Source organism: Coloeus monedula, assembly GCF_965178545.1.
Source record: "Coloeus monedula genome assembly, chromosome: 1".
Taxonomy (NCBI): domain Eukaryota; kingdom Metazoa; phylum Chordata; class Aves; order Passeriformes; family Corvidae; genus Coloeus; species Coloeus monedula.
In genome coordinates, this window is record NC_138781.1 from 102372858 (window position 1) to 102386547 (window position 13690).

The following is a 13690-nucleotide window of genomic DNA, read 5'->3' on the forward strand; positions in this document are numbered from 1 at the left end:
ATACATTTCCTCAACCTGTCCTGAGAAACAACCAATCCCTCTGGTAATCATGGCAATAGTTTCACACTAGGAACAGAACACAAAGGCTGCTCAGATCATGTAAGAGGGCCGATTTTTCTCCTCACAATTTTTAACATTTCAGGGCATCACGAGGAGTACATAAATATTTGATAGCAGTTACAAAAATCTAAATGTTCAGGATAGATAAAATTCATTCCCCAGTTACAGGTATGCCTTCCAACTTATTCCCTCATTACTGATTACAAACACACCTACTACAGTTTGTTTTTTAAAGACGTCTTCCAAAGACAGAAGATTTCCATTGAGAGGTACTCATCCTCCTTTTGAAAGTAAACAGATGCTTGACACATGATCATACAAGATACAATGTGCATCTGAAACAAATCTGAGAAGTAAACACAGAAAATCAAAGTAACGCTGACCAGAAAGACAAGACCAGAGCTCAGCTCTACCATGTCTGGCCCAGCTGTGGCACGGCGGTCGCCAGCTGGGCATGTGGCCCACTTTTATTTGTTTGAAGAACAGTTTTCCCACTTTTTAAAGTCAGGCTTGCAGGCATGGTTACCTAAATAATTTGTGAACAAGAAGACTTTGCAGCAGTTCTGAGGACAAGACTGTGCTGCTGATAGGGATGCTCATAGGTCTTAGGGGTGTCATGAGAATTGCACGTGTAAGGGATGAATTTGTGCCCCAGGAATTCAAAATTAGAGCCAGACCAGGCCATAACCTTACATTAATGCATCAAACCCTATTCCCAACAAGACATATCAGCCTGCTACTCCAGTACATGTTGGTATCTGACTCAAAAACCACCCAACCACCCTCTAGGGCAGTGAGTGAACCTGTTTGGACCTGAAGGTGACCCCCGCAGAACTGATGCTGCATCTCGAGTTGGAGACATTTCAGTGACTCCAGCGGGAATTGTAGGCTGTGGCAAGGACCTACAAAGTTTGTGGGTGAAGACAGGCTGGCCTGCTGGTGGGGGTGGGAAGGAAGGCCCCAATGTCAAATGTGCCATTGCATGGAGCCCCAGAAGGAACCTTCTCCGGTCATGCAGAAACCTTCACACCAACCAACACAGTTTCATCTGTTTCCACCACTTTCTTACAACACAGACGTGTCCCCCTTCCTCCCTCCCCCCAACCCCCCAACCCCCTCCTTTCTGAACATATCGACAAAAGGAACAGCAAAATAAATAAATAAAGACTTAGCCTCTGCTTCAGGGAAGCCGCCTCTCCAGGTTTCCACATTGGCGGAACCCGGCTGGAGCTGGTAGGCATCAGTTTTCACGGCAAATGGTGGGTGCAGAGGGGGCCAGTGGCTCCCCGGTCCTGGTGGGAGGCTCCAGGCTCAACTGTCCATCTTGGCCGGCAGCCCCGGCTGTCATTGCACCAGCCCCGAGCCATAGCTGAAGGCGTAGCTGCTGGCCAGCGACAGGGACTGCTGGTGCTCCTCACCCTGCTCCGACGCGTAGCTGGGAAATGTCTGCGCCCGGGACACCTTCGCTGAGCCGAGGTTGTGACCTGGAGGGGGGAGACGTGAACACAACAGATGTAACTGGGCTTTGAAGTCTTTCACCACGGACACGGACTCCAGTGGATTAACTTTGTACTGCCCCACGGTGCCAGGGTGCCTGGAGAGCAGACTGGCTTCATTGGGACCTTCTGGGGCTGCAGAAGAGGGTATTTCCTGTGGCTGAGGGCACAAGTTTGTGACAGATTCCCAGCAAAGGCAAACAGGTCCCAGACTCAACTCAGGCACAATTTAGGGTCAGAATTTTTTTCAAAATTTCAGAGTGACATTTCTGTGTATGTTCTACTTTATAAGTCTTAGTTATGTTAGTTAGGACTGACAAATAACTAGTGCACATCTTTTTTACCTGAAGCACTGCTCATGTGGTGAAAGTAATTCCAGGGGTGTCAAAGGGATGAGTCCCATAAATCCCACTTCATTTACTTACTGTCCTTCGAACAGGATACCAGTTTGTCAGGTAAACACAGCATCATTGTCATTCCAGAATGAACTGGAGGTGGGATATGGTGCACATGGCAGAATACTGGTTGGGAAGAGGATGTACCAGATGCTTTTTCAGATGGGCTTGTGAATCTCATATAACCATTGCTTTCATCAGCAAGATGGGAAACCATGTGTGAAAAGCCAGTGACGAAACCCAGGTAACCCTGATGACCTAATTCTATAATCTGATAGTTTTCCTGCCTCATATTTCCTTTTGAAATTGAGATTTAATTAGTAACAAAAAATAAACTTCCAAAGTGTGTAACTTCATGCAACGTATATTCTCTTATTTTTTTGGAAATGTATATTGAAGGTTGGATTCAAAATGGTTTTACATAATGCTTTTAAAAATGTCTTAGTACACTTTTTATCTGTAGGAATGCAAAATCACATTTTTTTATGTCAACCATGGATATATTAAAGAATAGCTGCAATGGCATAGACTCAAATACTAAAGAATTCAGCTCATGCTGAAATGTTTCAAAAGAGTTAGCAACTTTCTAGACTGGCCCAGTAGTGCTGGAACCAAGGATGATGTTCACCAGATTTGGGAAAACTTTTCCTAACTTGCATTTGGAAAATTTTGCTTATAACATATTACTGACTTCCTCATGAAAAAATAATTCATCATGATTTCCCCTGAACATGAGACTATCAGAGCAATGGTGGGACCAAGAGAGGAAAAAAACCAGCTAAATGAAAAACAGAATAAAAGGTATGTCTTAGTGACACTGAAGACCACGAAACCAGCATCTGAACTCCCAGTGGCATGTTAATGGTCATAAAATCCCTTTCACAGCACAAGCAAGCAGGATGATTTTTTAATGTGTATTTTTACTATCCATTCATTGGGTTAAATTGACATTGGCTACCAAAACTTGACTGAGATGAAAGGTTTAAATGTTTTTCTGCTTCAAGAGGCTTTTGCATCAAACTGAATTAAAGTGTATGGTGGCTGTGAGCTCTGAGATACAAAGTAGCTGATAATGTTTGTGAAGAGTCTTAAAAGTTTTATTGCTTTGACCAACTTTTAACCATGATATTAAATATGGCCTTTATTAATTTTTTACTTTTATTTGGGATTACATCACAATTACTGTCACTTTATTTCTTAATCTAATGCACACCTAAACATGAGAAGATGAATGATTCTAGATTTTAATTTTGTGTTCCAAATCTGACACTTTCGCTTCTCAGGATGTCAGATCTTGCTCTCCTTTTACCCAGAAGCTAGTTTCATATGTATTTTAAATGCCATAAGGAACTGCTAAACCAGGCACATGATTTCCTATGTAAAATTTGTCTCCTTCCTGCTAATAAATAAAGTATGTCAAGGTATAATTTTCCTTCATTCTCTTCATGTATTTTATCCTAAGAGTATAAAACAATCCCTGTGACAACGAGCAGGAGTAAAGAGACTTACCAACCAAGGAGTTCCCTAAACTCAGGCCTATTTGTGTAATGTGCTGTATCTTGTATAATTAATTTTAAGTCCATTTTTGTAGAATAGAGCAGCTTTAATACAGTGGTGAAGAGTGCCCCTAACACACTAATTCTAGCCCCTAATACACTAATTTCTACCCACTAATTTCTAGCCAAGGAATTCAGGCAGTCTCTTATAATGTGGAAGATTAATTTGAACCTATTAGGGTTAAAAAGGAAATTAAATTCAGGTCTTTCATTTCCTCTATATATGCCTCAAAAGCTAGCACATCCCTTGCTGTTCTTTAAAAGAAAATTTGTAGATGCTAAATGTCACAACAGGGCTGATTTTTGCCATTCTGTAAGTAAAGGGGTTAAGGAGGAGAAGTGACTTCTTCTCTCCTAACTGCTAGGATATGGAGTGAGAGAGAAGAAATGCGAAAGCTGTGGGTAATAGAAAATTTGTGTTTGGAAAGAATGGATCTAGGCAATATGTTTACTTTCAACTTAGGTTTTTAAAAAAGCAATTAACTATGTTAATATACTTCAATAAATGAATAAAAAAATGATGGTGGCAAAATAATAAAATAGTCCAATGGTTCCAAGTTGACTGAAGACTTCTAAGCAGTAAATTTCCAAAATTTAGGACATTTTTTCAGCTTTTTGTTAAAATTCTGCATCTCAGATACCAGAAATTATAATAGATCCTTTTAGTTGCATTCCTAAATATTATTTTAATATTCATACAGCTGATCAGCCTTATGGAGCCCTAGGTGCTGCAGTGTCTCCAAAGTTACACTTTCTGCCAGCAGTAAGGATTTTGAAACTAAAGATGCAGGTAAAGTTTTTGCAGTAAAGGACAAAAGTTCCACAGCTTTCTAAATTCCTGCTTCAGTCATATACGGGCTTTAAGAGGTTAAGAGAGAAGCAGAAGCAGAAGTAGAAGCAGAAGAAGCAGAAGCAGAAGCAGAAGCAGCAGAAGAAGCAGCAGAAGACGCAGCAGAAGCAGAAGCAGAAGCAGAAGCAGAAGCAGAAGCAGAAGCAGAAGCAGAAGAAGAATGCTTTTAGTGGATTTTGCAGCTCATTGGTATCACAGCTGCTTTTAAGAACACGAAACTAACTCTTCCCTACAACTCTTCTGAAGTCAGCATAAGATGAATTTGATTCACACAGATTTCATGACCTGAAGACACCAATAGAGCTGGGGGAGTTTTTTTCCCATGGCTTACAGAGGAAAAGTTGCTTTTTTTTCTGCTCTAGGACAGGACCTTGGAAACATAAGTATTATTCAGTCTGCTTCATCCTTTATTCAAATTTACTCTCAGGATTATAGAATGCAATGAAGCTGCAGTCCAAAGCAATTAGGTATGAATGATCCATCAAGAAAACTTAATGTAACCCAGCAAATGACGTTAAATTAGATTTTTCCTGATCTTAATTATGTTGGAAGCAGAGGCAGTATACACAAGGATCTTATTTCATGGCATGGTGCTTATTTATAACAATTCTTTAGAGGAAAAACCCAATGGTTTCCTAGTAACAGCAGTGACTGATGTACATATAAGCAGATCGATCACAACTTCTGAGAGAAAACTTGCAGTACTCAGCTAAATGAAGAGAAAAAAAGGAGGAGAAGAGATCCAGGGATAAGCTCTAAAAGCTCCCTTACTGCTGCTTATTGGGAGATGTTTCTGTTTCAGATTTGGAATGCAAATTCTTAACCAGAAGGCAGGTGCCAACCCTTTTTCTTTTCTAAACGAAATAAAGGTCACTCTTTTCTTTTCCAATACAAGAATTCAAGGGATTCTCATCTGATGTTCTTTGGTTAGAGCACTCATCTCTGATGTACAAATCCTGTATTAAAATTCCTCTCTGCCTGTGCGTAAGGTTCGACATTACACTTTCTGTGGAAAATCAGCTGAAAATGTTCCCTTTCTGCTCTGCACCCACACTGCTGTTCACTGTCCCTCAGTTGCGCCACTGAGACTGAAAAGCTGCTTTTCAGACTGAAGCACTTTGGTCATCCAGTTTGCATGAGCCCTGCAAATCTCTGTACTGGCAAAGCTGAGGAGCAGGAACAAGCAGCCAAGGGGAAGAGATGGCAGGTTTTTTTTCAGGCTGATTTCCCTGGAAGAGGGTTTGTTTGGCGAATGATGACCTGGGAGCAATGTGCCACCAAATGCCATCGCCACCAGACTGCTCACAGCTCTGATGCAGGAGCACTATTGAAACCCTGTGACTAAGCTTTTCCTGAACAAGATCTAATAAGTTTGTTTCTGCAGTACACTGATTAAAAATTAATAGAACCAGAGACTCCTGTGTTTCAGCTTCTGTTGCAGGCCTTTAATTACCTCATATGAGATAGCCATTAGGTAAAAATAAAGACGTTTGCAGCTGCGCAGCAAGCTTTCATCTGGGATTTCTTAACCTCTGAACAGATGAGTTTACAAGCAAAAGCATGTAATTCTAATGCATTTTTTTTTCTAGGTAAGAATAATAAATGTATTTTTGAAAATAAAATCTGACATTTCCATTTCTGAGATTATGAGCACAAAATCGAAGTCATTAAATTAAAGCCAATTGGATATCTTTATTAGTATTGTGTTCTGTATTTGGGAGTCTCTGAGACTTTATGATTGCAAGAGATCTGCAATTGCTATAGATGTTTCTATAAATGCTATAGAAAAACATGCCTGCTCAAAAGAAATTCCTATGAATCAATCAGTGCAAGCTAAGAATAAATAAAGTGAATCACTTGTTCCATTGTAAAGCAATCGTTTCTTTTTAGAAATATTAATTGGAAAATTCAATTGTTCACAATAAACAGAGCAGTCTGGGAAGCAGGCAAACAGAGACGATGAAATTTTATCTCTGCACAAAAGGACAGTGCAAGAAGGTAGAAAAAACCCAATTAGGTAACAGATGTTTCAGGAATGAAATGCTAGGAAGAAGGAGTTAGTTCTGTATTGTTTCCTCACACAATTCTCACTGGACAATATAAATGCAGCCTTTGAGCCAGAGAAGCCCCCAAAACCAGTACCAGTCTTTAATCTAGATTCGTGTTCTCTGAGGACTTTCCCAGCCGCAGTGAAAGCTCCTATTTATACCAGAGGAGGCCCACGGACTGCACTGAGGATACTGCTTGAATGGGGAAGCTTGTCTCAAAGTGCGTCAACCTCTGATATTCTTTGCAGCATTTTTATTAAGACACAGGAAAAAGTGGGAAAGGGACTGTAGCTACGTATTGAAAGCCCACTAGGGAAAATTAAACTCTTACTGAAAAGAACTAAATTATTACCACTGCTTGTTTCAGATAGAAGCTTTTATCCTCTAAGAGCTTTTGTTGCAAAGAAAGAGACTCCATATTTTATTCTGGATAAAGAAAACATTTCTCCAAAAAAACCTCGTACTTCAGTCTCAAATCAGTTAAGTGGCTATTATTGCATCAAAAAGGATACTTTCATTTAAGGCAGAAAATAAATGATTGCTGCTATCCTATTTATAAATTGATACTGGTTAAAATTCTGCCAACTCTATTGAATATACAGTGTCTTCTATTGAGCTACTGATGACAAAGCAGCTTTTCCTTTTCTGCTGTTAGATGATTGGAATAACTGAAGCAAAGTTTCATAGCAGGACAAACCGCTACAAAGCAAAACATTTATTTTGCAGTAATGATGCGGTTGGATTGGAAGGGCATTAATTGGTACAGCAGTTATTATGCTGTCACTCACAGAAAGATGCAATGGAAGGGAGCAGATGGAAACTGAAAAATAGCAAAAACTACATTACAGCTTATTGATTTCCATGTACTTATTGAAAGTGAAACTGTGGGCCTGTTTCAGTTCCAAATAAAGAAATACAAATTTTCCTTTGAATTTAACTACAGTTGGAATAAAAACGCCAGGGAGCACAGCTGGGCTCCAACTTTCATATATTCTAAAATAATTTTGGATTTCATTTCATCAAATATATATATCTTTCTGAAGGGAGAAAGAATATTAGGAAATCTAATTTTTGAGACAGATTTTTAAGAAAATGGTTTAGTTTATTTATTAGAAATACTTTTGAATAAAAATAATTTAAATCGATAATAGAATACATAGAAAATATATAGAGTGAACGACAAACTGTCACCCCCCCCATTTAAAAATATTTCCTTTCCATTCTTGATTGAAAAACATTTTCATCTTCCTTAGAATTTGAAATAAAAATAGGAACTTTTTTGCTGTACTGCATCAAGATTAGTAAGTACTTGAGTAGCTATATACTTGTTACAGAACCCTATCACTTTCCACAACTGGAAGACTATTATTTAACTTAAAAGTCTTTGGCATTGTCATTAAGTTTTTCTCTAGAAAAGAAGGAGCTCTACATGTGCATGCAGAAGAGACTGCAGGATTGCCAGTTTAAAACCACTAAATTTACAATAAGTTAAATTTTTGAGTACGAAGAAAGAAGTTTTCAACATTCCAATTTTGGCACAAGAATTCTGGAGTTTCATGAAGAGCATGTCAATATTTTGAAATACAGAAAAATAGTTTCAATACCTACAATGTGATTTGCTTGTAAATATTATGCACAGGAAAAATGAGCATTATTTCATCTGTACCCCTCCTAAAATAGCAGGCATTTAAAAGGAGTACCTTGAAACATGTAATTAAAGCCAATGTATTGACTGGAGGACAGGTCAGCTTAATTGCTGTTGTGTTTTTCTGGGAAGTGTTTTTAAATACTTGCTGTCCTGCAGCACTTAACCTGTGAATCACCTGCTTAGAGTACCACAGGCTGATGTAGCTCTTGTGGTAGAAATATTAGAACATCAATCACATCTTTCTCCAAGATGAGTAGGTTTATCTTGCTGTTTACTTTTAATTGGTTTCCATTAGGATTTTTTTCCTAATAATGCATTTATGTGTCTATACAGGGAGGGGACAGACATAAATCCCTACTACCTAATATTTTCACCTAGGAGAGGGAAAAGTAAGTTATTTACCCATCTCGCATTACCCAATAGCCCTTTCCCTTTTTGCTCATAATCCTGCAGCCAAAATCTGACACATATTTGGAAAAACTGATCTGTTTTACATATTACACCTCTTTGACTTGTGCTCTTCTATTTATTTTCTATAACTGTAAGCCTGCATGCCTGAACTTCAAGGAGATTAGGTCAAAGAAAGTGGACCAGTAATTTTTGTAGTTTTGTGCTCTGAGCCAATGTGCAGGTAAACACAATAAGCTTGTACTTAGCTCTCTTATGTTGTCTTCCACATACAGACCACAGCAGTCCTTGCACAGATTAATTCATTTTGCCTTTGCAGCTTTTTACACTTGTGCTAATGTTGTAGTACTAAACCAGCCTTCTCTCACCCTCGGCCCTGAGTCCAGCTCTTTAACTATGCCAACACAGTTGAAGGAGGTTCAATCATGTTCCCACTTGACACAAAATTAGGCTGAGGTCCAACTTTGCTTCAAAACAAACATCATTTTCCAGATGAAGGCTCTCAGAAAGAACGATTTCTGAGTTTGGTTTCATGGATTATACAGAAGTGAAATTTTCTGCAGTGATACTTTGAAATTTTAGCTTATTGATTTTAAAGTATTTTTCAGGGAACCCTGATAGCCTAGCATTGAGAAGCCCCATCTTGCAAACCAAACAATTCTGTTTTGCAATACTTTCTTTTCGGCCATTTTTCTTGTGAGAGAAAAAAAAATCCTCTATTTCTTTTCTAAATCAGTTAAAGAAAGCATTGAGCTTCTCTTCCTGACTCACACTAAGTCAGGAGAGTTGCAGTTTTCTCTGAACCATTACACAGATGATCCAAAATTTGTGTGTATGGAGAAGTGACTATGGTCAAGGATTTTGTTTCGTACTGAAAGATACAGGCATTACGACCTTGAAGAAAAGCTTTTGAGAGGATATGTGGGCAGTTTAATACTAAATGTATCAAAATGTCAGCAAGCTAATTAACAGCAAATAAAATCTTGAATGAGTGCCCTAACAAAGCTACCTTAAAAGGCTGAGTACTTTGTCCAAGGTGGCTAGCATCCCTGGCCTAATTTATCCTTTAAACCACAGGCTCATTCGACCAGAAACTAATATAAAACCTAATATAAAACATCTCCACATAAGTTGTAAAATCGAGGTTTATAATGAGAGTATTAGCTGTTTCTGAACTTGTGCCAGTGTCAAGTAAATTTATTTCATTCACCACAAAAGTAAACAAAGACTAAGCATTTTTATACATAATGCATACGGTTTCACTTTACTATTCAAGCTCAAAACTCAATGAACTTTTAAAACAGAAACTTCACAAAATAGACATTCCATGCTGGTAACACTAAGGAGAAAAAAAATAAAAAGGGAGAGGAGAAATTTCTGCAAGTGACAATTTCCTTCGCTTCAAGGAACATTTGAATGAGATCCAATTGCAAAATGCAAGAAATAAGAAGAAAAGAATGCTCTGATCCTAAGTGCATATGGGAAAGGCTAAAGTGGGGGGAAGAGACAACAGCTAAGGAAAACTCCAACAAGAAAATTATTTTAGTGTTTATTTTGTGTCATGGAGACATAACAAACCAACAAAAGACAATACTCAGAAAAACTAACCTCTGCCTGGGATAATTGAAAAGTAGGAAGAATACAAAGCTAGTGAAAACAGAAACAAATGTGAAGGATAGATAAAATTGTGTGGATTGAATTACTTTTTCTTAAATAATTTTATGCTGTGTCTAAGTAGGTAGAGGTCCACACTTTGCTGTCTGCTTTCAACTCCTGGGTAGAGCATAATGTCATTATGACAGCCAGCTGATGGTTGATCTCTCAGCAGAAATAGATTTGGAGTATAATTTTCTTTTACATCCTTTCAAAGTACATTTACCAGAATAATTTAAAGCTGGTAGCTATGTACGTAGTGTTATCATCAAAGTGTTCACTTTTCCCTTCCTCAAAATGTTTATGTTGTGTTTTTATTACAGCCAAGCTAAATGCTCAGTCAAAAGAGAGATTTTGTCAGATAGACTGTTATAAAATCAACCTCTAAATCTATTAGTGATGTAACAGAAAGCATCTTACTGAAAAATTCAATGCAAAAATGCAAATTTATACATTGCATATAACTTTGATGATAAGGAATATGTCACTGTTAAATATTTATTGCATATCAAATCATGTTGACATTTCCCCTTGGATACACTATTCCAGAAAATACTATACAGACCTGATGAAATTCTACTGATACTACAGAGATGGAGTGAAACAGTGAATTTGTAATTTAATATTAGAGTATCTAAAGTGAAATGAAGGAAAAAAATTACTTACATCCATAAAAAGTGTGGAGTGTGGAGATAGTACACTGCCTTTGAAAAGGGGCTGACTGATCAGCAGTGTTAAATCTTGTGGCTGTTATAATTCTGCTGATCTTTAGTGTGGCCAGTATTTCCTTGCCTGGTAGTATTTTCATTATAAACACTCCATTCACAAAGATTTATCACTAGCCTATAAAAAAATTGCCATAAAATGAAACTCAGCACATGAACTCTGAGAACAAAGTCAGAGAGCAAATTTGGTCTGACAGGATGGACGGAATATGTTTTTCACCACATTTTTATGTAAGTAAAATACAGCCTTGATTGGGAAAAAAAAAACAGAGAAAAAAATTGGCAGGCCGTATAGCTTACATTGCTTAACGGAGGGAAAAATGTGAATGAAGGATTTATGCCAGCTTAAATTGATAGATATTCTACAAAAAGCTATATTTAAAAGACAATTTTATTATGCGAGTATAATGTGAGAAATACATACATATAGAACATAAAGTCTAAGACATTCAGGTGGTACAGCTGAGCCCTTCCTTTGGTGCTCCCAGGCAGTTTCCTAGCACACCTGAAGAGCCAGGGAAATAGGGAGATAAATGCTAGCAAAACTAACCCTTATCAAAAACAAACACACAAAAAAGGCAAATCAAAATGCAAGACATGTCTTATGCACGTTTGGTTTTCACTGTGGAGTCAGATATGCTCCTCTTCTGGGCTGCTCAAAGGGGCAGGAATGCCTGGCTGTTGGAAATGGTCCTGAGGTGTAACAGGACCATCATTTTAGCATCAGCTGTGCCAGAGATTACCTCAGCAAATGGTTGCACTGCAGACTCAGTCCTCTTTGAGCCATGCTAGAGTTTCTCGCTGCACAAAAGCAGCAAATATGTTTTTAATCATATTCTTCTACCTCTGTTAAAGAACTCAGAGACATCCCATTACTGCACTTCCCTAGAGGTATCTGAGGACAAAGTGCTGTTCAAACTGTAGACAATGTCCTCCAAGAACAGGAGAAGGTCTTGGACTCTGGTAAAGTGCCTCTCCTTAAAAGAATTTTGTATTTATGTTGTAACACAGGGAATTAGTCTTGCTTATGTGTATTTTGCTGGGAAGGGAAGGAGGAGGGTGGTTTTTGGGAGGTAAAAACATTTCCCAGTTTGATAAAATGAGTTATTTTAACTGACTAAAGATTATCCATTTTTTTTTCTGCCACCAGTGAGAAAAATTCAGAGAAGATCTCACTTTAATATATGCAGGGATGAAACACAGCGTTCAGAATCTCTACCTTTCAAAATCTACTTTTTTACCCATACATTAGAAGTATTTATTAAACCATTTGTTATTCAGATTTAGGCTATGAAATTACTTTCTATGAAATTGTCCTTAGAAATATTCCTTAGAAGACCTTAATGTTATTTCAAGCTGCAACTAGATAGTAATAGTAGATGCCATGTAAAAGTGAAATATTGTATTAACTGATAATTAGCTCTCTGGCAATATTAAAAAGTTTCCTGAAACACTTGAAGGCAGGAAGATAGACCTCTCCACCAGTTCTAAAGGAGAAAGGAATTTTTTTTAAAAAGTGCAATTTGAAATTATAGACTGTCATTAATAAGACTTGAGACCGCAGGCACAGTACACAAAAAATGCAGAAATGGATTTTATGACATGTATTTGATGTATATTTTGAGGTATTAGGTAGTAGCCATTGCAAGCGATTGAAGAGTTTATTAAATGGATGGAAGAAAGGAAAGGTTTCTGTCTGTACTGAGTGTAACAGCACTCTGAGTTCTTTTGTTCCTTGCAGAGATTGCATATATAAAATATGTGGCAATAAGGCAGTTCACAGAGGCTAAACAAATTATTTTACTCTATAATTTATTCTCCAAAATAAAGAAGTTTATTGATTTTTAGATTATATAAGTTTAATTGGAATAAAGTAGATATCTAAAACATCAATGAAGCACTCAGGAAAGTTAATCCATTTTTCATGACTCTATAAATAATTTCTTCTAGCTGTAAAAGCCTTCAATTACCCACCAGGAAATCAAAAACAATAGCTCTAATTCACTGAAGGATGCAAGTGATGCTCTTTTGCTTTTTTTTTCCCTGAAAGGGAATTCACTGTGATTCAGTGTGAACAAACTGTGCCATTTTTATCAGCCTTGTGTAACAGCAGAGGAAATGAGTGGAGGTAAATCTGGTAGAGGTGTGTCAAAGAGTTTGATCTGCTTGTGTCTGGAGATAGGAGTCCTTTTTCCTTTACTCTTTCAGACAACAGAAGAAACAGCTTAAGCCAAAGCACTTCCTTCCACACCCACCTCCCCCCCACCCCCCACAACAAGCAAATAAACATAATATGAAAACCAATGGTAATAGCAAGAAACACTGGAATTACCACCCATGTGTCTTCCCTGGAAATTCGTTATTAAGCCTGTAAATATTCTGTCCTGTGTTTTGCTTTTTTCTGCTCCTCAGCTGAGGATGGTTTTTTGTTAGTACTCCTTTTGTGGCCTCTCAAATGGCAAAAGCTATTTGAGCAGTGCAGCAGCAGTCCCTTCAAAAGATTTCCTTAATTCCAGCTGCTGGGAAGAGTCCTGACAAACCCAACTGACTGATCTGCTGAAGCAGGAAGGGGTAGAGAACTATCCCCTCTAAAATGACATTCCTCCTGTCCTATCTCACTGCCTGTTAGTTGTTACTAAAGCAAGCTGGGAAATGACAAAGAAAAGTGCCCACAGCACAAGACAATAAGCAGCAGTCGTATCCAGAATGTGACATGTACAAAGTAATTACACTCCATACAGACATTCACAGAAAAGTGTTACATTTAAGCAAGGCACTTTACTGATGGCGATTTTGCCATTGGCTTTAACTGGAAAGAAGTGTGACACAGATTTTAAACTCATTATGAAAG

General features: G+C 37.9%; 1 protein-coding gene across 1 annotated transcript in view; it reads right to left on the bottom strand.

The window, feature by feature from the left end:
* Positions 1-1404: 1404 nt before the first annotated feature.
* DOK6 (docking protein 6) overlaps positions 1405-13690 on the bottom strand; it is a gene marked incomplete at both ends in the record, with an annotated part of 249450 nt that continues 237164 nt past the window's right edge. Inside the window, one exon of the mRNA XM_082290095.1 lies at positions 1405-1544. Coding sequence (XP_082146221.1) covers positions 1405-1544 — 140 coding nt within the window. The remainder of the gene's footprint in view (positions 1545-13690) is intronic.